Source organism: Cydia splendana, chromosome 14 (genome assembly GCF_910591565.1).
Source record: "Cydia splendana chromosome 14, ilCydSple1.2, whole genome shotgun sequence".
Classification (NCBI taxonomy): domain Eukaryota; kingdom Metazoa; phylum Arthropoda; class Insecta; order Lepidoptera; family Tortricidae; genus Cydia; species Cydia splendana.
In genome coordinates this window covers 6,943,686-6,970,316 of record NC_085973.1, presented here as the reverse complement: position 1 = coordinate 6,970,316, position 26,631 = coordinate 6,943,686, and the positions used below count along the sequence as shown (strand labels likewise).

Below are 26,631 nucleotides of genomic sequence, written 5' to 3'. Positions count from 1 at the left end.
AATTATCTACAACAATAATTTATTAACAATAAACTAGTTTACATATCACGGTTGCGGGGTTTCACTTTCTGAGAGCAGATGGTTGGGGGCAGCGGTACTTCGACATCTCGATTTCAGCCTCGAAGTAGCTCATGTTGTTGTACAAGTAGTATTCGGGGACCTTGTACGGTCCTGACTTTTTCGGATCGACTCCAGGTCCTACTGGTTGTGATGCTGGAGCAATGCAGTTCTGACTGAGGCCTGGAACATTTGCGTTTACTTTGCCAGCTGATGCCGATGCAGATGGCGCGGAACCTTGACTAGATCCTTCACTAAAATATCTAGGAATAAGTCTCAGTGCGTTACTGTTTCTAGCGGTTCTGGCAAACATTTTTGAGAACTGCGCTCGATTTTTATTATACAATCAATCAAATCGTTCCAGAATCCGTCACGAAAAAACACAGAATAGAATTCAAAGACAAACTTCACTGTCACATTGATTTTTATGTTGTAATGTGGCTTGCCAAGAATATTTTTACAGATTTAATATTTTTTATTTAAGTCGTCCAATGTCAATTTCTCATTAAAATCCTTTACTGGAAATGTTTAGCTGTTAACATTACTTCAAAATAAAATTAGGAAACATTAATGTAATAACTCCGTGGAAAAAGAATCGGATCGTTACCAAACGATATAGCTAGCTTTACAAATGTTCGTCTATACACTGTGTGCGTCTATGGTGCTTTTTCACGACTGTTTTGTAGTTATCTACTTTTGCTTATTTCGCCGATTATTGAGTCTCGAAGTGTAATATGTGCATGATTTAAAGCATAATCCATAACTGTTGCGTGTAATAATGTGTTGTTATCAAAGTTAAGTCTTTTTTCTTATAAGGAATTCCCTAAAGAGCTAGTTCAGCCATTTACATGAAAGGTGAGTACAAAAAACGATACCATAAGATTTTTTTTATTTTGAAGTGGAGCATAAGTTTCTTCGTTGATATCGTAGCAAAATTGTCTGTAGTAACGAATCATATGAATATACTTGCTAGTTTCTGTTAACAGAATATAAGAATTGATGCATACATGATAGTTACTGTACATAATAGTCATTTGTATATGTCTATTTGCCGCTATTTTGTATCTATATTTATGTATAGATGGTATAATCCTACCAAATTGAGATGGTCGAGCAGCAGGTGGAAACTGCGTTCCGTTTCAAGTAATCATAAGTAATATTGAATTTCAGAACGTACTTCCACAGTATCTTTGAATACGCCTATATTGAACATACAGTAAAAGATGGCTGCCTTAACGCGCATAATTAAAATATGAAGTGCTGTACTTTCTGTCGTGCGATTCACGCGCTGTTTTGTATTCCAATATCTAATAATCATTAGTAAGTGGTCATACATTGCGTATCCGAAACCGAGTGATTTTGAGCAGATTTTTTTACTCTATGGTTTTTTATTTTCTTTCGAATTTAGTAGCATTATAATTCTTCTGCGTTGCGTTTTCGTCTGTACATAAGTATATAGTGAATTCAGATCGGAATTATTGATGAACTGTTTATCCGTAATTCATCAAATACTTACAAGTCTCCTATATTTAGTTCAAAGTGATTCGTGTGAGCAGACCGTGTAACAAAATGGCAGAAGAAGTACCTGTTAGCGATGTTCTTTGTGAAGCTATGGAATATTTGTGCAAGCTCGGATCGAATTTGAGAACGCGCTCACAGAACCTAAAGGATAAGAGAATGAGCAAAGACAAGCTACGAAATACCCACGCGGTGCGTAAAGCGGCTTCTAAGGTGTTATTAATATGCGAATTATCACGAAAATCGCTGGAGAACGTCGAAAACGGCGTGAAAAGGGTGTTGACGCTTGTAGACGCCGCGCGGTGCTCGCCCGTGACAGTTGGCGCCAAAGATGAAAATCGCTCTAGGAATAAGAAAAAGTATTTCTACTTCGAATATGACTCTTGTAAGTTAAGAATTTCAGAGAAGATTTTACTAGCCCATTATACGTCGGTCAAAGTTCATGCTAAAAGTATGCCCGAGTCGATGATGGACAAGTATCCTGTGTATTACCACTGTAGTCTGTATAAGAAACGAAAACAATCTTTGAAAGACAGTGGCAATGAAAACCGCCTGAAAACTAGTAAAAAGGAGGATAGATCTTCTAAATCTGCTGAGAGGACTAAAGAAAGTGAAAAATCAGATTCAGATGCCACATCCAGTGACAAACAAATCAAAGATAAAATTAATAAAGAGAAAAAACGAATAAAAGTCAATTTAAATTCAGACGACAGTGACAGTACCAAAGAGAAGGAAGCAGAGGAAAAAGACAAGAATAAGCAGCTTAAATGCAGGCCCAAGAAAAAGAAGACAAAGGAATCTGAAGATGAAACAACTGCGGCTACACTCAGTGATGGCGGCTGTGAAGATAGAAAGAAAGAAAACAAAGCTAGTAAAAAAGACAGCCAGAAAGGACCCATGGTTGAAGCCGAAATTGAGTCAAAAAGCACTGAAAGTGATGGTAGTCCACTAAACTCAAAACAAATGGAGCATGAGGAAATGTCCAACAAAAAAGATCCCAGCGAAAGTATCAACTCCAGTGATGAAGAAGAAATTTGCAACAAGTCTAAAAAAAGTACAAAAAAAATTGAATCTAATAGCAGCCAAGAAGATTCCAATGATGACAAAAAGTTAGAAAACAGAAAAGTAAAACAAGGTAACAACAGTGTTGATAGTGATGATGAGAAGTCTAAACCAACTGACAAGTTAGATTCAAAGTCTAAAAGTCGTCGTAAATCTTTAATAAGTGACAGCGAAGAAGATTCCAATGATAACGAAAAGTTAGAAAACAGAAAAGTAAAACGAGGTAACAACAGTGTTGATAGTGATGATGAGAAGTCTAAACGAACTGACAAGTTAGATTCGAAATCTAAAAGTCGTCGTAAATCTTTAATAAGTGACAGCGAAGAAGATTCCAATGATGACAAAAAGTTAGAAAACAGAAAAGTAAAACGAGGTAACAACAGTGTTGATAGTGATGATGAGAATTCTAAACCAACTGACAAGTTAGATTCGAAGTCTAAAAGTCGTCGTAAATCTTTAATAAGTTGCAGCGAAGAAAAGAAATTAAGTGGTGAAAAATCTAAAAAGTCAAAATCAGCTAGATCAATAGACAGTGACTCTGACCAAAAAAGTAACAGTGTTACTGGAAATGAGAGAAAAAAAAAGAAACTTGATAAGGAAAGTCGCGATAAAAAAAATAAGATTGATGAATCTGAAATAGTTAATTTAATTGAAGATTCACCAATGAAACCAAAAGAGAATTTAAAAAATAAGGAGAGCAAAGAAGATAGTGACTCTTCTACTTCAGACAAAAAACCTATGATCAAAACAGTTAGATTCATAGACAGTGACTCTGACCAAAAAAGTGACAGTGTCAATGGAAATGAGAGAAAAAAAAAGAAACTTGATAAGGAAAGTGACAGTAAAAATAATAGGACTGATGAATCTGAAATAGTTCATTTAATTGAAGAATCCCCAATGAAACCAAAAGAAAATTTAAAAAGCAAGGAGAGCAAAGAAGATTGTGACTCTTCTATGTCAGACAAAAAACCTATGGTCAAAACAGTTAGATACACAGACAGTGACTCTGACCAAAAAAATGACAGTGTCACTGGAAATGAGAGGAAAAAAAGGAAACTTGACAAGGAGGGTCACAATAAAAATAAGAAGACTGATGAATCTGAAATAGTTGATTTAATTGAAGATTCACCAATGAAACCAAAAGAAAATTTAAAAAGCAAGGAGAGCAAAGAAGACAGTGACTCTTCTACTTCAGACAAAAAACCTATGATCAAGTTAGTAAGTCTTAACAAGTTACTCAAGCCTGATGTACTACAAAAAGAAATGTATCATATGGACACTAAAATCCCCCCAGTTTCAAAGACATACAAGAACCGCAAAGAAAAGAGTAACCCTCAAGAGGATGAAAAGAAAAAAGCAATTAGTGCTTTCAAGCCCAAAAAGTTTGATGTTGTTGTTACTAGGCTACCAAAATTTACAGATGTATTTTTGTGTGAATATGGGTTGAAGAAAATAACTCAGAATGGATCTGAGATTTATAGTTTAACATCACTAAAAAACAAGGAAAAAGAAAAATCAAGCCTGAAGACTGATCAAAATAATTCTAGATCAGAAAGTAAAGAAAAATCCTGTGATAATATTGATCCTAGTGATGCTGAAAAGAGTAAATTGGCTGAAGGAATTGAAGCAAGCAAAAATGCACTACTCAATTCTGATTCTGATGATGTGGATACCAATAAGCCAAAGAATTGTAAAAACTCTAGAAGGAAATCTAAGGCTCTACAATCAGACTCTGAAAAAGATGAGGGTAATGATAAAATAAAATCTAAATCTTGTTCACCAACTGCATGTAACAGATCTAGAAGTATATCACCAAAAGACGTAGATAAAAATGGGAAAATTGCTAGTGAATGTAAAGAAAAATTGGCTAGAAACAATGACCCAGAAAACATCATATCCCTGGATTCTGTGGCCACTCCGAAGACGCCAGATAGAAAAACGGAAGAAACAGAGAAAACTACACCACAGTCCAGAAGGAAATTAATTATGGAGTCAATGCATGCAAAAAAGATGCTATTGACTTATTCCTCAAGCTCTGATACTGATGATGATCAGCTGAAAAATGCATTGAAAGAAATTAAAAACTCTCTTTTAAAGGGATCAAGTTCAGACGATGAACTAGATGTGAAAAAGATAGTTCAAATGAATAGGAGAAAGCTGGTTACTCCCTCGGATTCTGATGATAGCTTAAATATAAAGAAGAAAAAGAGAGGAAAGGAGCTTGCTAAAGAGAAGGAGCAGGAGGATAGCAGTATTAGCCAAGTGGATGGAACCAATGATGAATTGTCTAATTCAAGTTGTAGCCAGGTTAGGAAATAGATAACCCATTCATTAATACATTGCCTACTTTCAATTTTGAATGTACATAAACATTCCTTTGTCCCAAGTTTGATTAAGTTAATTGTACTAATTTCAATTGTTTGCAGTTATTGCACATCTATCTTAAGATTTCTAAATTGTTTGTACAACTTAGAAAGTAAGTGTAGTTTGTTATGGACATAAGCTCCAGTATGACATATAAGAATTAAAGTCTATTAAATAATAGCAGTGTTTTCATTGAGTAAGAATTTATAAAATAGGATGGATTCATTTAACAATGAATCTTCATCAAACCAGAAACAAATTTAAAGACAGATCATTGGCTCTCAAAAAGTCGAATATTACATGTTGAAACCCGGTCTGGCCCTATAGATTTGTTTTTTTTTTTGCTTTTTTTTATAGTTTATTTGAAATACATTTCTGTTTTTTTTTTTCGTTTTACATATAGGTCTACACGAAACTAGCATTGCATGACTTACAGTTGGGAAAAAAAACGAGAGACTTATAAAGAACTAAAATTTCCAGATGGGCCGCTCTAAAACAAAACCTGCCAGTAGCAGCTCTGAGAATGTGGACACAGTTGACTCAGAAATTAATAGGTAAATATCAAATAACACTAAAGACTGAAAAAGGTCTTAAGTGTTACTTCTTGGCACCCTCAGGCCATGGACTGGACGCAAGCGGCGACCAAATTAAGGCTTTTCATACATTGCGCTCGACCAAATGTATGAATGGCATTGATTTGCCGCTCGCCGTCCAGTCCGCGGCCTCAAGGTTAAGTATTGCACTAGGTAATATAATGGGAATGGGACTGTCAAATGTCATATAAAATAAGGTTCATTTTCTTCATGGCTATAGTTTTCGTTCCTGAGGTAAGACGGGTGATTAGATACATTTATTTGGGTTCAAGGTTTTGTGTGTATGTTGTTTTGTGTTTCCATTTATGTTATTAAATAGGCTCTGGGTCTGGGTATTCTAATTTTTAAAGGCTGTGATGGCATCATATTCATCAAAGAACATTTTGCATTATAAATATGCTATTAATTTATATGCAATTATTTACAACTTTTTTTTTTACATTTCTATAAGTATATGCATAGAAAAAAAACTATAACAAATATAGCAGTTCGTACAAAGTCCATATTTTAACTTGAGAAGGTACCTTACACAAAATAAAATTTAGTAAAATGAAATACATACATTACAACTAGTGTCCGACCGAAACATGTTTATTTGCCGAAACCGAAACCGAATGTTCGGCTTTGGCTCTAGTTTCGGCCGAAACCGAAACCGAAACTTTTGTAGACTTGTTAAAATCGTTGAAAAAATGTCATAAAACCGCTTTTACACACATATTATGGGGCTGTCAACGCCCAATGTCCTTGAAATTGATGTTACTTAAGCAGTTTTTTAAGAAAATTACTAGAGTTAGACCAAGATAATTCTGCTACGATTTTGATAACACACCCAGTGCAAGTGTTATTTTAAACGTCAAAACTTCTATGAAATTATGACGTATAAATGACATTTGCACTAGTAGCACTGCGTATGCTATCAAAATCATTGCAGAATTTTCTTGGTCTAACTCTATTCATTCACCATTCAAGCTAACATGTAGATACAGGGTCAACCAAAAACGCGAGCTCGAAATTTTTTGTTAACAATATCGCAAGACCGGGTCCCGATCTTCACCTGGGCCTAAAAGTCCGAAGTGCCCCAGTGAGGCGAACTTTCATGCGAAGTCAATGTCCATTGTATTAAAAAGCGAGACCGCAGGCCGAGCTTGGCGCAGCGAGGCCAAAGGCTAAGCTGAAGTAGAGGCACATGATGTAGAGGACATGTGGAACACAAACCAATGGTAAATTGAGGAAAAAGTAAGGCTACGGTCGAGCATTCGTATGAAAAACTGTACTGGGGACACTTTTAAGGGTTTTTTCTTCGTTTTAATCAATAGTCAGCCTTTCAGCTTCGCAAAATATTAACTAACGGCACAAGTTGAGCGTAGCCTTTAGCCTCGCTTAAAATTTGCCATTAGAGGTAAATAGGAAAATGACTGAATAAGTGAGTGAATAAGAGCTAAAAAGACATCGTTCGACTCGGGCCGAGCTGATACTCGGCCAACGGCTACGTGCAACAGTGCTATCTCATTCACTCCGAAATAATTTAGACAGTGTGTGCGTTATAGGTATTGACAGCCTCTTAAGAGCCAACGGGAGTGGTCATTTCTCCATACAAACCTACTCCTCGTTTTCCTTCGTGGTTTTTAAAGCTAGAGCAATGATTTTTTCAATACAGATTAATATTGTCAATATCTGTGTCGGACCGTTTTGCTTTTTTTGATATTTTTGTTTTTTAAGGCGCTAGAGCCCTTTAAAAATGGCCAAAATGGCCTAATTGACTATGCCGCAATGAGAGGCGTGGCATTCAAAACTGATATCAATTAGCCAAAAAAGCAAAACGGTCCGACACAGATAATTTCATAATCATTTAGATTTCCAAATTTGGTTACGATTGGTTAAGTTTTGGAGGAGGAAACAGAGGAGTACGAAACCTCGATTTTTGAGATTTTTACGCAGGATTTTTCGCCTTGTCCTTATCGCACTACTTTTAGGTGCCGCTTCCGTTAGCAAGACGGGTATATTTACCTAAAATATTTAAAACTCAGCTCCTGTTTCGTCTTAAGACTGTGTCGACCGTCCAGTGGCGCCCTCATTAGTGGAATTGTGTTTTATAATAAACCAAATAATTTCTGTACCTATAAATGAATCAGTATATGTGGGTATTATTGTTGTCCTATTTATTCTCCAACTTTTGGTCTTTGTCCGAAGTACCATTTCGTAAGTTTCGGCCCGGCCGAAAGGTTCGGCCGTTTTTTGGCCGAAACCGAAAATACAGCCGAATCATGATTTTTGGCCGAAACTGGCCGAAACCGAAACCGAACCTTCGGTCGGACACTAATTACAACCCATCTACATTTCTCACTCTAAAATGAATGTCTTCTGTTTGGTCACCACTCATACTCATACCATAAATGATTATAGTTCAACATAAATAGTAAAAACTGGCCAAGTGCCTGTCGGACCGAGCATATTGGAGGGTTCAGTACCTTCCGTACATCATAAACCCTCCTTTTGATTTGCCGTTGTCGGGTAAAACAAATACTTTCAGGACGATTATTTCCAAAATTATTCGCAAAATCAAATTAGTGTATGTAATGTAACTATACAATTACCCCCTCATTCGTAAACGCGCTACAAGCCTCAATTCGCTAATAATCGTTTGTCTTTATCTGTCATTTTGACTTATGTATTTGTAAGAAAGGGATAAAACATTATTTAACTAAATCAGGCCCGTAAAGTTTTATGAATAATTTTCAGATTTTAACACGATTTTATCAAAAAAAAAAGAAATTCAAAGTGGCGGTCATTTTTTACAATCTTTGACTACGAATTCATATTAAGGTACCTTTCGGATCCTCAGATGTCAATTTTTATCATGATTAGAGCAAATTTTCCGTCGGACGTACCGTTTGTGAACTGCAAGCAAAAAACTGAAAAAGTGCAAATTTTTTTCCACATCTCCTGGAATGGAGCAAACTCGGATTACACTAATTTAGAACCAAATTAAGGTATTAAGACGATTTCCCGCTTGCTGGGAATTAATTCCTGGAAAAAATCTAATTTGACTGGCCTAAGACAAAAGCCAAACCTATATACGCATTTTGGGCATTTTGGCACGTTATTCACTTCAATCCGAACAAAGGATCTGCCTACCCTTACAAATAGCATATTCCATTGTATGGATCGGAATCCCAGCCGTCACATGAGTCAGCCTTGGTAAGACAAAATCGTAAGCACCGATACTCTCTACTCAGTTGGGGCAGCTTTTGGGCATTAGATAAAGTGTCATTCTATGGAACTTGCTAACTATGTAAACAAACCGCCATATTGAAATTGTCTCTTAATGATGAATTTACTAGTGACTTTTGTTTACATAGTTAGCAAGTTCCATAGAATGACACTTAAGGTAATTCTGGCATAAGTACTTATTATCTCAATCTATTGCTCGACCATCTCACAATTCGAATGACACAGTTCAGGATAGAAAGCCAATTCGAGTTTTAGTTATTCGAGCTGTTTCCGATATGATATGATATATGATACTGTTCAGTCAGGGTCAAAGGTGGTTTTTGGTTGCAGAAATCTCACTTTTGACACTGACCGATCAGTATCATATTGGAAACAGATCAAATAACTAAATCTCGAATTGGCCTGTAGGTCTGTATTTTGTACAAATCAATTCTTTGAATCTTTTGGGCATTAGACAACGTACGTACCTAAATAAAATGAAGTGCTCAAATTGATTTGCTTATGATACCATGAATATGAAAACAAGTTTTAAGAGTCCGCTCCATGAAATATGTAATTGCCCCAAATTTTTGAGTATACCTAATTCAAGTAAATATATACTTATAAAATATATTAAAAACGGGTCACTCACGTATTTTAAGTCGAAAAACGCTCGTCATGTTTCACTTCGTACCGAGGAGTATCATCAGAAGCTTGCGTTGACGGTGACGGACCGCTTAAATATACCTACTTAGTTATAACTTATAAGTACACCTAAGATAATATTTGATTAATATGTATTTATTTTTGGACTCTAGTTTCATATCCTAGAATCATCTGTGGAAAATGATATGTACTTAAGTAGTGTAAGTATGCTTCATTTTAGACTGACTCTAATTAGGTACTAAACAGTAATTAGATAATACAATATTTTGTCTATTGGTCAATTGGTTGGTAGGTAATTAGATAAACGATTATCTGACAACCTTTAAATTAACATACAACAGTAAAGGCTCCGTCACACAGGCGCGTTTTGCGGACGGCGTGTGAGCGGGGCGCGCCGCTTTTGCATATAAAACGCTCACGCCCCGCCCTGAATGCGCGCCTGTGTGACGGAACCTTAAGTATTTACTGTTGTCTAAAGTAGTAATGTCAACTCCAATATCAAATTTATAAGTGTTAAGTGGGATAGTCCACCAAGTGACATTCGAAAACCCGTTTTCTTTAGCAATAAATTCGACGTTCAATCTGATTTTACGGTATGGTTGTTATGCTTGGTGGAACAGGATAACTGTTATAATACCTAACCATACAGTATGTTTGGCGCCAACCTCGTTGCTTCAAGAAAACGAAACGTACCTACTTAACTAGCAGCAATAGTGAAACCTGACTAAGAACCGTAATAGTTATTGACTATCATAAGGGGTCATCCATTAATTACGTCACACGTTTAGGGGGAGGGAGGGGTCAAGAAAATGTGACATGTTGTGACATGGGGGAGGGGGGAGTCAAAAACATTGTGACGTCACTTTAACTTCATCAAATCATCAGTAACCGAAAATTAATTTATATTTTTTTATTCGCTGTACAGTTAAATAACGAGTTTTTGGAAGTAATTTTCGTTCCTAATTGGTTTTGTGTTATAAAATTACTAATATTTCTTTTACCAAAAATATATTTTCATTAAAAAAAATAATGCCGAGTTACTATCACCGATTTCGTTGAAAACAAAATTGCCTAAAATGTGACGTCACACCAGGTGGGGAGGGATTTGCAAAATGTGACCAAGTGTGACAAGGAGGGGGGGAGCGGTCAAAAAACCTAGAAATTCGTGTGACGTAATTAATGGATGATCCCTAATACCTAAAGTTGGTATTCCACCTGTGCAATTTCTTGGTCCAATGTGCACTGCGTCTCTCTTCTCACTAAGCAAAATGTGAGATGCAAATACACAACAAAGAAATTGGACACGTGAAATACCACACTAACTTTACACTATTTTACTTTAACTTTACTACAGAACACTAGTTTTAGAGGAAAATCTAAATTATTGTTGGAGTTCCTATATCGATAAACTCAATTATCGATGCTATTCCCACATGCTAGTACATAGTACCATATTATAAGAACTACTTTCTGCAAAATCGAGCTCCGAGGAATTGTAGAGTAGCTCCACATGCATTGCATCCTCCCGCTTCCTTAGGGTGGTATTCCACCTATGCAATTTCTTTGGCCAATTTGTATTGCGTCTCACATTATTTAATGAGAGAGTGAGACGCAATGACATTGGACAAATAAATTGGACGGGTGGAACACCACCCTTAGGTCGAAAAAGGATGTGTTCGGAAAGTAGATGTCCATGGCGTCAAACTACAACATAAACACGTTCACACAACGCGTGTAACCCACGTTTTAGTGTGTGGCCAGTAAAATGTCATTCTATGGAACTTACTGACGATGTAAACAAACCGCCATGTTGAAATGGTCTCTGAATGATGAATTTACTAGTGAGTTTTGGTTACATAGTTAGCAAGTTCCATATAATGACACTTTAAATAAGGAAGGGAAGGTTACCGAAGTAAGTATATAAGTTATTATTATTAACCGGGCAACTAAAATATTAAACAGGAACTTTCACTGGGCATATAATAATATAATTTGGCTGTCCATTAATATTTTAGCGCCAATAAATTTATATTAGCCTCAAATTTTAGCATCATATTGTTGAAAAACTGGCAGCAAAATCAAGCCACCCAAAAAAATTATAGGGAAAGTGAATTCATAGGTTGGCGTCTAAAATAATAAGTTGGCAACTAATATTGTAAAGCGATCATAATGTTTGGTTGTTTATATATGTACATATCCAGAATACCTAAGATACCTATATACATAAGCTTTAAATACTCCATTGTAAAATAATTTAAACATATGCATACCTAGTTATTTAAATTGTCAAATTTCCTAATCCACAAAACACCACTAATTTATTTACCAATGGTCAGTACCTATACTTATAGTCGAAATTCCTAATCATGAAACACCTAATGGCCATTATACCATTCGGTCTTTAAATTTTTAATTACTAATTTTAATAGTTATCACGGTGTTCTAGTCAAAAGATAGGTGCGACGACGAGCGAAGCGAGGAAGGGCGTGTTAGGTTGACCGTGTAGTGACACTAGTGACCAAACAAAATATTTTAAAAGAACTTAATTTTTTTTATTATTAGATAGCCGTTTTCTTTTAAAAATGTGCTTCGTAAATGGTCTCCAATATAATAATTCAGTTGCCAAATAAATATTTGGTACTTGCCTAAAAATAAACAAAAGCTGTAACGGCATTAAAATGTTGTCTCATATTGATATATTTTAAAGCTCTCTTTTTGTTGCCAATCTATTAATTTTAGTACCCACATCTATTTTTTTAAACTACTCAAATTCGATTAATTATTTTAATTAGTTGACCGGTTAAATACGTGCCCTTATTAAAAATACTCGAATGTGTAGTCGCGAGTCATAAATAAGAACCTAATATATTTAATCCTAATATTTTTATTTTTCTACATTTCCTGCTACCCAAAGGTTGTCTGGAAGAGATCGCTTTTTAGCGATAAGACCGCCTGTTGTTACCGGGTTATATTTTTCCGTTAAAATTTCTTTGTAGTTTTACATGTATGTAAAATGTATAATTATTGGTGCAATAAAGAATATTTACTTACTTACTTACTTAATATATTTTGTATCTGCTACATGTATGCACTTATGATAGAATAAAGAATAAGTTCTAGTAATAAGCTGACCACTACTACACTACACGATACTTTTAATAAAAGTTACAACACGAGAGGCGCGTATCTCACGAGGCATGAAACGAAAGTGCACCCTAAGAGCCCGGAGAAAGCTCAACTATAGCATAGCTCATTAAAAAGTTAGGGATAAAAGAAAGTCGGACAAAAGGACAAGGATATCCCTATTACCTTTTCCCTATGGATATGACAAAAGTGACGGATTGTCATTATGTAACGTCATATTTCCATAGAAATTTGACATTGCCACACTTTGTCATTGCAAATGGCATGCAGAGTTATCTTGGTCCGACTCTAAAGAAATGGAGAAGGTAGTTGCGGGCCTTTTGTTCACTATGTATTCCAGTTTGTGGTCCTAACTCAGAATCTTACTGCCTCACCAGCCATTGATTCTGCAAGCAACGTATCCCGCCCACTGCCTACTGCCTAACTAATAGTACTACCGTACAGAAAATTCACTCCTTCACAAAAGTCAGATTTAGGTATAAAATTATACCTATACTCGGCGAGCCTGCAACAAAATTGAAACTTATAACCGCGCACGAACCGTAAATCTTCTTTGCGCGAGCGCCACGTGACACGACTATCGTGCGGTCGAGCGGCCCACTGCCATACGCCTGCCCTGCCCGGGAGGCCAGCCGGACAAATGTACCTAAACTGCGTAGTGACACCCCCCTGACTAAATTCAGAGAGGTGTGAGAGCCATATGCTAAAAGAGAAATACCTAATAAAATCTACTTTGTTGGAGTTATCTACAGGTGGACAGAAAACAAGTGTATGTTCTTCGGTCACTCGCTTTTCTGTCAATGCCGGTCATTCTCCGTAAAGTTCTAGAAGGGGTTGATGTTTTGTTGGTTGTAAAAGGCGGTGAAGATTTCTAAAATATTAGCAACTGTTAGCTTACCCAACCTGACAGGCTTATTAAAACTAAAAAAACTTGTTAATAAATTGCGAAGGGATGAGATTATCACTTCTCTATTTTAAAAGAAATGCTAACATTAACAGAAGTTTTGAAGTTTGGCTTTGAATGCTTTTGTAATGACGAGTCTTTTTAATGAGTAATTTGTGTTGTTTATCAAATATTGATGATAATCTTAAGAAAATGTCTGTCTGATTTCAAAATTTGTCAAGCCAGCAATAAAATTAACTGCGTGGTTTATTCGTTTATCGCTTTAGGTATATGGGTGTGAAACTTTCGTTTGGCATTACGAAAAGAGATGCAGCACGAATGTTTGTATAAATAAGAGTTTTTTTTCTCTCGGGTCATCCCAACGGGAACGATAGAGGTCCCTTCGAAATTCCATAAAATCTCGAAAAAAAAATCTAAATGAAGCATGTTTTTCCAGATTGTCAAACCTCAAGACGCTGAACCGCCGCCGGCGACCGTCGGTCGAGAGGACGACTAGAAGCACCCGAAGAATGCCGAAGGCGCCGCCGATTAAAGATGAGGTGTTGGCCCTTGCCAGCTCGGGCTCTGGCTCTGGCTCTGAGAGCGAACACGAGGCGGCAGAGACGGAAGGTAATGAGTTAAAGCGCGGCAGAGAAGGAAAGTAGGTAATAATAATGAGGCAGTCCCTTCGTCAGATTACGCATTGCTCGACCACTATATACTGGGCCCCCAGACGACCTGCTAAAATTGAATGACGAAGCGCTCAAGGGGATTCATTCTCTGGAATTAGAAATGATTTAATTGTATCTATTACCTTATATTTGTATAATGCCATATTCTGGCTCTTGGGGTTTAAAGTCCTAATATTAATAGTACAAATTACCTCCAATGGAATTTGAATCATAATGAAATGAAACAGAGTTGCTTAAGTTTTGTTTCGTTCGATTTTAAAACAAAACGAATTCAACTCTATATTCTAACACCTTTGATTCAAATTTGACTGGCAATTTACCTTGTATGGGCGACTAGAGGATACGATTAAATAAATTTGTATGGAATTGTTTCCAGAGCTGCCCCCCATCTCGATGCCAAAGTTGAACGGGGACAGCATCAACCACATCGCCAAGGAAGACCTCCTGGCTCAGAGTGAACCGTCCAGCTCTGAAAATGAAAAAGCTAATGGTTCCGAGGTAAGAGGATATTTTATAATGGTTGGTGCTAGTAACTTCGAACTATCTGCCGACGTGTGAATGTCATCTTACTGGGCCCGTAAATCTTGTACTTAATATGAATATTCCCTAACCCCCATATACATAAACGCGCTACAAGCCTCAATTAGCTAACAATCGTTTGTCTTTATCTGTCATTTTGACTTATGTATTTGTAAGAAAGGGATAAAACATAATTTAACAAAATCAGGCCCGTAAAGTTTTATGAATAAGGGGGCTAGAGTATAACGACTTAATAATACATCAGCCCGAAAATCCACACAATTGGAAAAGGGAGAAAAAACTTCTCGGCTGAGGATATTTTCCCCACAATACATATAAAACTATAGGTATAGGTTAACTGGATGAAATCCCAGGGTTAAGTTCGCCTTTGTACTACACATGTTTTATCTGATGTAACCAATGTTCCTATCTTTTCGTACAATAAAGCGTTTACTTACTTCAGTCATCGAATTCAATTAAAAACAAGTGAGTCTAAACCGTAAAATTATTCATTGTTTACTTACCTACTTAAAACTTATTCGAAAATATTTTTAAAGTATTATGGGATGATTTATAAACGTCAATAAGTACCTTTTTTTTGCTTTTTGTTTCACAGGACGACAAAAAAGAATCAGATAGCGACGAAGACACGTGAGTTTTCATTCATAAAATATACTTATTAATAATGCTTACCTACCATTATTTTGGTTTAATATAAAAAGAATGAATGATATAAAAGGTTTGATTTGAATGCGTCTAAAGGTTCGTCGGGTTTTAACATTTTTGGTGTATCTATTACACAGTGTGAAGTCCAGAAGACGCAAAGCAAACGCCATAGCGTCCGATTCCGAGGCCGAAGCGGCGCGGAAGGCGGACAGAATGAGCGACTTCGACGAGTCGGAGGACGAGAGCAGCGAGCCTAGGAAAAAGAGCAAGCGAAAGAAGAAGGACACTGACAGCGACGGGTCTGTCTCTTCCAGCGACGGGGGGTAAGTGTCTGAAGCCTAAACTTTGCATAAAGAAGCGGCGCGGAAGGCGGACAGAATGAGCGACTTCGACGAGTCGGAGGACGAGAGCAGCGAGCCTAGGAAAAAGAGCAAGCGAAAGAAGAAGGTCACTGACAGCGACGGGTCTGTCTCTTCCAGCGACGGGGGGTAAGTGTCTGAAGCCTAAACTTTGCATAAAGAAGCGGCGCGGAAGGCGGACAGAATGAGCGACTTCGACGAGTCGGAGGACGAGAGCAGCGAGCCCAGGAAAAAGAGCAAGCGAAAGAAGGTCACTGACAGCGACGGGTCTGTCTCTTCCAGCGATGGGGGGTAAGCGTCTGAAGCCTAAACTTTGCATACTGAAGCGGCGCGGAAGGCGGACAGAATGAGCGACTTCGACGAGTCGGAGGACGAGAGCAGCGAGCCTAGGAAAAAGAGCAAGCGAAAGAAGAAGGTCACTGACAGCGACGGGTCTGTCTCTTCCAGCGACGGGGGGTAAGTGTCTGAAGCCTAAACTTTGCATACTGAAGCGGCGCGGAAGGCGGACAGAATGAGCGACTTCGACGAGTCGGACGACGAGAGCAGCGAGCCTAGGGAAAAGAGCAAGCTAAAGAAGAAGGTTACTGACAGCGACGGGTCTGGCTCTTCCAGCGACGGGGGTTAAGTGTCTGAAACCTAAACTTTGCATACTGAAGCGGCGCGGAAGGCGGACAGAATGAGCGACTTCGACGAGTCGGACGACGAGAGCAGCGAGCCTAGGGAAAAGAGCAAGCTAAAGAAGAAGGTTACTGACAGCGACGGGTCTGTCTCTTCCAGCGACGGGGGGTAAGTGTCTGAAGCCTAGACTTTGCATAAAGAAGCTGCGCGGAAGGCGGACAGAATGAGCGACTTCGACGAGTCGGACGACGAGAGCAGCGAGCCTAGGAAAAAGAGCAAGCGAAAGAAGAAGGTCACTGACAGCGACGGGTCTGTCTCTTCCAGCGACGGGGGGTAAGTGTCTGAAGCCTAAACTTTGCATACTGAAGCGGCGCGGAAGGCGGACAGAATGAGCGACTTCGACGAGTCGGAGGACGAGAGCAGCGAGCCTAGGAAAAAGAGCAAGCGAAAGAAGAAGGTTACTGACAGCGACGGGTCTGTCTCTTCCAGCGACGGGGGGTAAGTGTCTGAAGCCTTTTTTATTTATTTTTTATATTGGGAGGAAAATCCGTTATGGATACCTCCGCACCGCAGGGACAGAGCGGAGGTTATGTCGGACTTTCACCGTTGAAACCAATGAATTTCCCGGAACTTATGTCCGCGTTGCTTCGGTTTTATCATCACTGAGGGTCGTCGCTATTTTTAGGTTACTACTTCTCTTTAACAAACTGTCGCCATCTCTTTATATCATCTGACTAAATTTGATCAGTCCTGCATTTCGGCCGATCCATCTATATCAGTTTACGAGTAATATTATGTTATGGAAGAAATGTATTAGCAATGCAATGCAATGTATGTATGTGTGCTAACAATATGTGGACCTAAAGTTGTCTATTAATAAATAAATTCATTCATTCATTCATTAGTTGCTCTTTCGTGATGGAATACATCTTGAGCAAACAGAGTAATTCTAAAAGACCTGGTTTCTCCTCTATGTTGGAAAAGACCCGGATTCCATTAATAAAGTTTGTTTTCTCCAGTAAAAAGAAGCGTCGTCGCATCAAACAAGTGAATGATAGCGACGGCTCCGGATCCGACACGGAGAATGAAGGCAGGAACAAACATGGAAGAAAGAATATTCGCAAGGTAAGACTCAATGAGGACACGCAATGCGAGTACCTCTGCAAGTGTGATCCGCTTCAAGATAAGAGTTTAAAAAAAGTACCAGTTTGACTCTACGACTGCGTAGACAGCAATCGAGCATATAACAAGATAGGATGATAATATTGATAATTACCTTGTTTTCTTAAAATAATATTTATATTAAATGTGTTGTATTCCTTATTTGTGAAACAGGTGATGAGCAAGGACCAGTTAGAAGAGGCTACAAAGAAGGCAGCGCGACAGGAGAAGGAGAGGATTGCTCGTATAGCCGAACGCCAGAAACTGGTAAGCGTACCTACATTGTTTTATCTATTGCGCCGCTATTGGCGCACTTGTCCTGATCTACCTAACCATGGGAGTCCAATCCCAATAACAATAAATTTATTTTAAATATGGTGCATACCCAGCAGTGGCGTCCGTCCATGGAACAAGATTTCCACTGCCTTGCCTCATTTTCATACAGTCAAATTGTACTGTCACGAAGAAAAGTTAAACTAATTCAGCTTCGGCTTGCCTATGAATATTTTTTACTCACCCCCACCTAGCCTACCTACCCACCTATACCCCTATACCCACCTATACCTATCCTATATTTTATTTTGTTTATTCAGTGTAAACTTAAATCTCTTATTCTAGTACAACAACTTGGAATTCGACGAGTCCGGCAAGCCTGACGAGGTTGTGCTAGACAAGGTGGTGTTGGACTTCGACCCTGAGACCAAGGAGCCCATCATAGAGGTGGACCGCGGGCTCGTCAAGAAACTCAAGCCGCATCAGGTACGTATTAATATTACAAAACATATGCTAACTAGCTTTTGCCCGCGACTTCGTCTGCGTGGAATTAGTGACAGCAGCTAAAATAGGTATAGCGCTTGGATAATGCTAATAGCAATTAGCAATCATTCAATTCGCGCATTGCTTACTTCAATTATTAGGCAATTCATTAACTACTTCAATTCCACCCCCCTTTGCACTCTCTTCAGGGATGATTTCCGACATAAAAACTATCCTATGTCCTCCCCGGGACTCAAACTATCTCTATACCAAATTTCAACTAAATCGGTTCAGCGGCTTAAGCAAGGTAACAGACAGACAGTATGGATTTCGAAAGGTTAAACTTCACATTTCTTGACTTTAATTATAATACGGGACTTAATCGTGTAATTAAGTTTTAAAATTCACCTCCGACGTTTCGTGGACTGCGTTGTCCCCGCGTTGGGTGTCCGGCGTTGGCTAGAAGATGTTGATGTCAACTTTAGCCACTCATCTCCGAGACCACTGGGACAACGCCGTCCTTGAAATGTCAGAGGTAAATTTTAAAACGTGATTACGCGATGAAGTCCCTTGTTATGCTTAAAACATCAGACACAGATGATAAGGCCTATTATTATAGTTATTAATCTGTAAAAATCGAGTGAAAGTTTAAATCAGTGTATTTCTTGACTTCGCAACAGCTTTTGCTATATTTATATATTGATGACTATCTTTTTTTACAGGCTAACGGTATAAAGTTCATGTGGAACGCGTGCTTCGAAAGCGTGAAACGCATCAAGAAGGACCGCGGATCCGGCTGCATCCTCGCCCACTGCATGGGTCTGGGCAAAACTCTGCAGGTCAGTTATTGCATGTTATTCAGGTTGAAAAATAAGCAGAGAGAGGCTTCCCAAATAAAAAAGAAAGAATCTATTCTTGAATACCATACAAATTTAACCCTTAACTGGAAGACTGACTGGTTAGCTGGAAAAGATCCATTTTAGGAATAAGTTCGCCTTTGTACATAACATTTTTGTTTTGTTTTGTTCATTTTATGTGAACCTGTTTATGTGCAATAAAGTGACATACATATTGCACACCTCAATGCAGTAAACAATACACATCTTATTTCTTTACATCCTTATATCTTCCACAGGTGGTCTCCCTAACCCACACACTGCTCGCGCATAGCAAGCTGACCGGCGTGAAACGAGTACTAGTTGTCTGTCCGTTGTCGACCGTGTTGAACTGGGTCAACGAGTTCACCATGTGGCTCAAACACGCCGAGACGGACACCGAGGTGGACGTGTTCGAGTTGTCGAGGTTAGTACTACACAGCAAGCTGACCGGCGTGAAGCGAGTACTAGTTGTCTGTCCGTTGTCCACCCTGTTGAACTGGGTCAACGAGTTCACCATGTGGCTCAAACACGCCGAGACGGACACCGAGGTGGACGTGTTCGAGTTGTCATGGTTAGTACAACACAGCAAACTGACGGGCGTGAAGCGAGTACTAGTTGTCTGTCCGTTGTCCACCGTGTTGAACTGGCTCAACGAGTTCACCATGTGGCTCAAACACGCCGAGACGGACACCGAGGTGGACGTGTTCGAGTTGTCATGGTTAGTACAACACAGCAAACGAGTTCACCAACGAGTTCACCATGTGGCTCAAACACGCCGAGACGGACACCGAGGTGGACGTGTTCGAGTTGTCATAGTTAGTACAACACAGCAAACGAGTTCACCAACGAGTTCACCATGTGGCTCAAACACGCCGAGACGGACACCGAGGTGGACGTGTTCGAGTTGTCATGGTTAGTACAACACAGCAAACGAGTTCACCAACGAGTTCACCATGTGGCTCAAACACGCCGAGACGGACACCGAGGTGGACGTGTTCGAGTTGTCATGGTTAGTACAACACAGCAAACGAGTTCACCAACGAGTTCACCATGTGGCTCAAACACGCCGAGACGGACACCGAGGTGGACGTGTTCGAGTTGTCGAGGTAAGTGTTTTTTACAAGACAGCTTTACTCCACTGGCCCGCTGGATTTTAATATGTGATTATGATATTGATGATATGTAGGGACGTGCGGACGGAAACAGGCGGGCTGAAGATCGCCTAGAGTAATAGAACTTTTACGTAATTTACGTGTGATCCATCTCTAACCATATATACACATACCTACTTAGAGCCATCTTAATTTGTTGTGATTAAAATTGCTTATTATGTCGGAATTTTCCTTTTAAAGGCACAAGCAGAATTCAGAGCGCTCCTGGCAGCTCCAACAATGGGTGGAGTGTGGCGGCGTGTGCGTGCTCGGCTACGAGATGTTCCGCAACCTCTCCGCCGACAACAACAAAAAGTTCAAGAAGAAGATGCTCAAGACCTTCCAGGAGGCTCTCGTGGATCCTGGTAAGCCTGCAGACCGTCTAACGCACCAAAACGCACGGTCCGAGCGTGCAAGCTCGACCTCGACGCTAATGCCAAACGCCATACATTGTTAAAACAAATATATGGCAGTCGGCGTCAGCGCCTCTCAGAGCATGCGTTCCGTGGCACGAGAACCACGGCTCGTGCCACGACATTGAGCGACTTGCGACGGCGCGAGCGTGTTGGAGCGAGACACAGCGATCGGATTTTTCATTCCCACCTATAGTTGTCACTGCCGCCGTCGCCAGTCGCGTAATGTCGTGGCCGAGCCGTAAAGGGGCCCACTGATTGCCAGTTCGCTGGACGATATCAGCCTGTCAGTTAAACGCAAAATTTTCCAGCTCCGAACAACTGACAGGCTGATATCGTCCGGCGAACTGGTAATCTGTGGGCCCCTTAAGGCTGCGGACTGGACTCGACCGACCGGCGGTGTGGGCATCGGGGCGATGCAACCGGTGCGAACGTCGCTGACGCCGCCGCTCAAGTCAAAAACTCATTCATTCAAGTCTATACATTTTGCTTTAGTGGCCCGGAGCGGACATTATTGTCATAAAAACTTCAACGTGTCCTATCATATGCCTACATTTGTATAGGAAATTTTGAAACATGGGCTACTTTGAAGCCTTCTTGTAACAAAAACCGCTTGAAACGCTTGGAGCAAAAACTTACTAATAAGTGATAGTATGATTCAATAAAAAAAGTTTAAGTACGTGTAATTTTATACCGCTGTTATATTTTTCAGTAATGCATTAATCTTTTTGTGACTAGGCCCGGACCTTGTGGTGTGCGACGAAGGCCATCTTCTAAAGAATGAAAAGACGAGCCTGTCCCAATCCATGAACCGCGTGAGGACGTTACGACGCATCGTGCTCACCGGCACACCGCTGCAAAATAATCTCAAGGAGTGTAAGTACTCTCTTTTTAAGATTTCGAAGGAGGAGGTAATTGTCAAGTCGGGATCTTTTCTTAAATGTATTTTCCCGAATTTTTCAATGTCATTGGGTCAGGTTCTGATGGTTCCCTGGAGAAATTAAGGGATCTCTTGGAAGTTTTATAGGCACACGTATTATAGTCTTTTGAGTATATTTATAGTATATTGAATTATTTTTTCGGAAAGCATCATTTCTTGAAGTGGACTTGCTGATGAAAACCATTAAATGATGGCATACTGTTATGTGAAGTTGGTGCGTTATTTGTTAAAGGTTATTTTATTTAAAAACATTGGTGTAACGGTGGTCCTCCATTTCTCTGATAGTATGCAACCTCTTTAACATGTACATACGACATAACATCAATTTTATTCCGAACACATTCCTTATCACATAATGAAATTCTTAGTCATAGCAAAACGTCATGTTTAGCACAATCAGTGCCGAAAACCCGACTTTCGGGTATTTTATGATTTCGTTCCCAGGCCGGACGACCCGATAGTCGGGATCGTGGTACTACTGCTTTATATTGCGAAATTGTTGTGGCCTGGAGCGGATGTCTTGTATCACTTGTATGGCTGGGTGCCTGGGTGGCAATGAAATAAAACCGCGTATTTATCGTAATTAAAAATAACTACGTATATATTTACAGATTACTGCATGGTACAATTCGTGAAGCCCAACCTCCTCGGCAAATACAACGAGTACCTGAATCGCTTCGTGAACCCCATCACCAACGGGCAGTACACAGATTCAACTGAACGGGACATCTGCCTTATGAAGCGACGATCCCACGTTCTGCATACTATGTTGGACGGCGCTGTTCAAGTAAGGACCTTATGCCGTTGAAATAGAGTACAAGACCCATACATCCCTTGACTCCTACCGTTGCGATATCGGATCATTTAAAGTTTTTTCTTTGTTATTATCGATTTTGAACCATTTTACATGCAGGTCGTGATTCTTGCTAAGCTCAATTCTGTATTAGTTGTACAAATATTTTTCTCACTTGTAAAATGAGACACAATTGACCATATAACCATTTTATTTTAGGTTATATATCAGCGGTCGGTAACTGGCGGCCCGCGAGCGTCCCTGGCTATTTTGTATGTAATATTGACAAACGACAAAGTCTGATAAAGTCACAAATATTAACAAAGTGTGGCCCGCTTCAATTTTGTTAACTACTATGTGGCCCTTGGCTGCTAAAAGGTTGCCGACCGCTGCGATAGATGATCAATTTAATACTTCTTCAATTTGTGATCGAAACTTCTTTTTCTTCAGTCGATTCGAGAATAATATTTACTGTCGTCTAGTAGTTACTATGTGGCCCATGGCTGCTAAAAGGTTGCCGACCGCTATAATAGCCGAAGACAATATTCGCTATTATAGATTATGAAATTAATTTTGTTTATAATTTCAGAGGAGAGACTACGGGGTGCTGGCACCCTTCCTGCCTCCGAAGCACGAGTATGTGCTCTTCATTACGCTCACCGAGATCCAGACAAAACTCTACCAGCATTACCTGGACAACTATTCTAGAAGGTGAAATATATTCTTTTACTATAATTGGGTACTTTCCTCTACTTAAAATAAATTATTTCACACCGTGCACGAAATAAAGCACCAGATCATTATTAGAAAAATATAGATAGTAGTTATTTTTAAACACAATTTCTATTTAATAAATCGGATGGAAGTATAAAAAGTAGGTGAGTTGACTGTGACGTCACTACACACGTTTTCATATAAATTCCATATTAGCAAATCGTTTTGACAGCTCTAAAAAAGAAGCTGATTTTACTTATAGGGGCTGTCCATAAATTACGTCATCGATTTTTGACGATTTTGGACCCCCCCCCCCTATAATCATCCAAAAATCATGCTTCAAATGACCCCATTTCCTCCTACTTCATGCTACCGTCATCCGATGTCCAGACCCCCCCCCCCCCCTAATTTGAAATGACGTAATTTATGAATAGCCCCATAGGAAAGTAGCCAATTCTATAATAACCACGGTCTGGACAAACCCATCACGGTTCTTTTTAGGGTTCCGTACCCAAAGGGTAAAACGGGACTCTATTACTAAGACTTCGCTGTCCGTCCGTCTGTCACCAGGCTGTATCTCACGAACCGTGATAGCTAGACAGTTGAAATTTTCACAGATGATGTATTTCTGTTGCCGCTATAACAACAAATACTAAAAACAGAATAAAATAAAGATTTAAATGGGGCTCCCATACAACAAACGTGATTTTTGACCAAAGTTAAGCAACGTCGGGAGTGGTCAGTACTTGGATGGGTGACCGTTTTTTTTGCTTTTTTTTTTTTTGCATTATGGTACGGAACCCTTCGGGCGCGAGTCCGACTCGCACTTGCCCGGTTTTTTTTTTCTACTCGTCGACTTTAATGGTTTAATTATGACTTTGTATACCAAACTGAAATCGCATACTTTTCACCATGGGCTCCCAATTCCGCTGTGGGGGCGAACGTACAGCTACAGGCTATTTTACTTTGTCGCTAGTAAAATTTCTAAGTAATACTTCTGGTTACATGATTAAGTAAAGTTTTTAAGGAAACATCTAAATTAAAAGAACTTCTATCTGTGTCCCTATCGCATTACTAGAGCTATTATAGTGCTAAAATAAAATATATAAGTATTATTTCATATGAATGTTTAAAAAAACATTTACACTTATTAAGATTTTTTTCCTAACTGAACACGTATTTTTTTCACAGACCACTACCAGGAAAATCATCAGGGTTCTTATTCCCCGACTTCCAGTCTTTGCAAAGGATATGGACGCACCCTCTGGTCCTCAAGTACAATTCGGAACGATATGAGATCATGCAACAGAAGAAGGTACGTTCCCAAACAACGTCATAATCACGAGGTTTGACAGACAGAACCTAGGATTTCTTAACCTTTTGAACGCCAAACGGCGCATCCATTTGCCGTGCCACTGACGCCACGGGGGTAAAACTTAGTTTTGTGAATAAATAATGCCAACCTAAAAGTGGGGTGTTTTTCAGTAGATTTTCATCAAAAAACGATCGACGTTAAATGCCGTCTTTGGCGTCGTTGTCACGATTTGCGTTGACGTCAATTGCCGTCTGTGGCGTTCAAAAGGTTAACAACTGTAACACACACATCCTCACTTATCGAGTTTTGAGTCATTCACCGTTCGGTAGGTACTCGAGTTATGATCGTGTGCGTCTCGCGCGTAGATACGAGGAATTCGGCTTATTATGAACCCACAGTTTTGTTTTAGCGACGTAATCTCTGCCTATCTTCCAACTCTATTTATGACAACATTTTTTCAAAAGCCTTTTTCGTGCAATAGCTCTGATTAATAAAATGTAGGCATTTATGTGGAAGTTGTTGAAATATTTAGTTTTATTTATTTATTTTCAGAGAGATAAAGAGGAGGAAGATTCGGAAGGTTCGCTCGCCGATTTCATCGATGACGATTCTACGCCGGAGGTGAGTTTTTTGTCATTGAATTACAGAAATTATTAAGTGAAATATATTTAATGTACAAAATAAATGTAGCTTGCTGACTGTACCTGCATTAATAGACAATTGATCGACGAGATCGTTTCCCTGTCGCTAGAATTATAAATATACTAGTGACCCGCCCCGGCTTCGCACGGGTTAACAAATTATACACCTAAACCTTCCTCAAAAATCACTCTATTGATAAGTGAAAATCGCATGAAAATCCGTTCAGTAGTTTTTGAGTTTATCGCGAACATACAAACACACAGACAGACGCGGCGGGGGACTTTGTTTTTATAAGGAGTAGTGATGACAAGCTTCTTTGAAGACGCGGTTTGATAATTCAATTAATTATATGTATGTGGATTGGGTATTTGCAGTTTCAGGCCTACCTTATTTACTTATAAACTACTTTTATGTCGACCCCCACCAATGGATGGCGCCTCAACCTTTTTTAACCCTTTACCAGGCTGACAGTTCAAAAATGACAAATGAATGTCAGTCTTACTGATCGATAATAGAACACATGTTTGAAGTGCCGTTTGTGGGAATATATTATATATACATATATCCCTTAGCCTGGTAAACGGTTAAAGCAGAAGTGGTGACTTTCCCACAAAAATGTTTGCCGTTGATTTTTCAATGTCAATCATTGATCAGCGTCTACTTAGATTTTATATGTTTAATAATAATATGAAAACTGTATTAACAGGAATCCTCAACAGAAGAATCTTCAGACGATTTGTCAGACGTGAGTGACGACAGTCGAAAGAAGAGCAAAAAGAAATCTAAAGTCAAGAAAGGGAAAGGCAAAGATGCTAAGGCGTCAGGTCGACGCAACACGAGAGCTAATCCAGGTAACGTGGCTATTTTTCTTACTTCTAATGAATTTTAGTCAGATTTTTTATTTGCGGATTGTTTTTTGTTGGTTCAGTCTAATAGGGTATTTGACTACTAGTCAAATCAGTTTCTTTTTTCGGTATCGACTTGGGTCGTCCCATTCGTTTTTCGTCAAGTTCTTAAATTAGTCCTATTCTGCTTTCGTCGCTCATTCTACATTGAAAGCCACCGACGATTGTGACGAATGTAGAATGAGCGACGAAAGCAGAATAGGACTAATTTAAGAAGTTGACGAAAAACGAATGGGACGACCCAAGACGATACCCTTTTTTCGAACTGTCAGATTGATTTTGCTACCATGGAATTTATATAAAACATTAGCATGTGACGACGTCTCAATAAAATTACTACTCTTTAGTTTTATACGGGTTTTTAAACAGAAATTGTATCTAAAAAGAAGTGCCGTGTATGTTTCTCTATTAATCTTCTGGTGATTTATTTCGTGCATGGTGTAAAATAATTTATTTTAAATACAGTCTAATACCCTATTAAAGATCTCAAGAGTCCTTCTCCACTGCTGTGTATAAGGCTGAAGACAGAATCATATTCAAGAACCTCTCATACTTATAATAGATACAACCTTCAGCTTCGAATACTAAAAACAATGTTGTACGTCCCTCCCG

The 26,631-nt window shown here is 39.1% G+C and overlaps 2 protein-coding genes across 2 annotated transcripts in view; one reads left to right on the top strand and one right to left on the bottom strand.

Annotated features, from left to right (window-relative positions):
- On the bottom strand, positions 1 to 457 carry LOC134796871 (NADH dehydrogenase [ubiquinone] flavoprotein 3, mitochondrial). Its single transcript, XM_063769076.1, has one exon. It carries the CDS (start codon positions 368 to 370, stop codon positions 62 to 64), a length of 309 nt encoding a protein of 102 aa, XP_063625146.1. The 5' UTR covers positions 371 to 457; the 3' UTR covers positions 1 to 61.
- Positions 458 to 1,437: 980 nt separating this feature from the next.
- LOC134796988 (transcriptional regulator ATRX homolog) overlaps positions 1,438 to 26,631 on the top strand; it is a gene marked incomplete at its 3' end in the record, with an annotated part of 35,355 nt that continues 10,161 nt past the window's right edge. Inside the window, exons 1-18 of the mRNA XM_063769181.1 lie at positions 1,438 to 4,944; positions 5,482 to 5,555; positions 13,955 to 14,127; positions 14,566 to 14,687; positions 15,325 to 15,359; positions 15,512 to 15,697; positions 17,371 to 17,476; positions 17,687 to 17,779; positions 18,131 to 18,271; positions 18,991 to 19,107; positions 19,404 to 19,570; positions 20,499 to 20,662; positions 21,449 to 21,586; positions 22,262 to 22,437; positions 23,033 to 23,154; positions 24,349 to 24,472; positions 25,025 to 25,093; positions 25,821 to 25,965. Of these exons, the coding sequence (XP_063625251.1) occupies positions 1,627 to 4,944; positions 5,482 to 5,555; positions 13,955 to 14,127; positions 14,566 to 14,687; positions 15,325 to 15,359; positions 15,512 to 15,697; positions 17,371 to 17,476; positions 17,687 to 17,779; positions 18,131 to 18,271; positions 18,991 to 19,107; positions 19,404 to 19,570; positions 20,499 to 20,662; positions 21,449 to 21,586; positions 22,262 to 22,437; positions 23,033 to 23,154; positions 24,349 to 24,472; positions 25,025 to 25,093; positions 25,821 to 25,965 (5,470 nt within the window). The remainder of the gene's footprint in view (positions 4,945 to 5,481; positions 5,556 to 13,954; positions 14,128 to 14,565; positions 14,688 to 15,324; positions 15,360 to 15,511; positions 15,698 to 17,370; positions 17,477 to 17,686; positions 17,780 to 18,130; positions 18,272 to 18,990; positions 19,108 to 19,403; positions 19,571 to 20,498; positions 20,663 to 21,448; positions 21,587 to 22,261; positions 22,438 to 23,032; positions 23,155 to 24,348; positions 24,473 to 25,024; positions 25,094 to 25,820; positions 25,966 to 26,631) is intronic.

Excerpts from the sequence above, each read along its gene's own strand:
- LOC134796871 (XM_063769076.1), bottom strand. The coding sequence starts at position 370 with ATGTTTGCCAGAACCGCTAGAAACAGTAACGCACTGAGACTTATTCCT.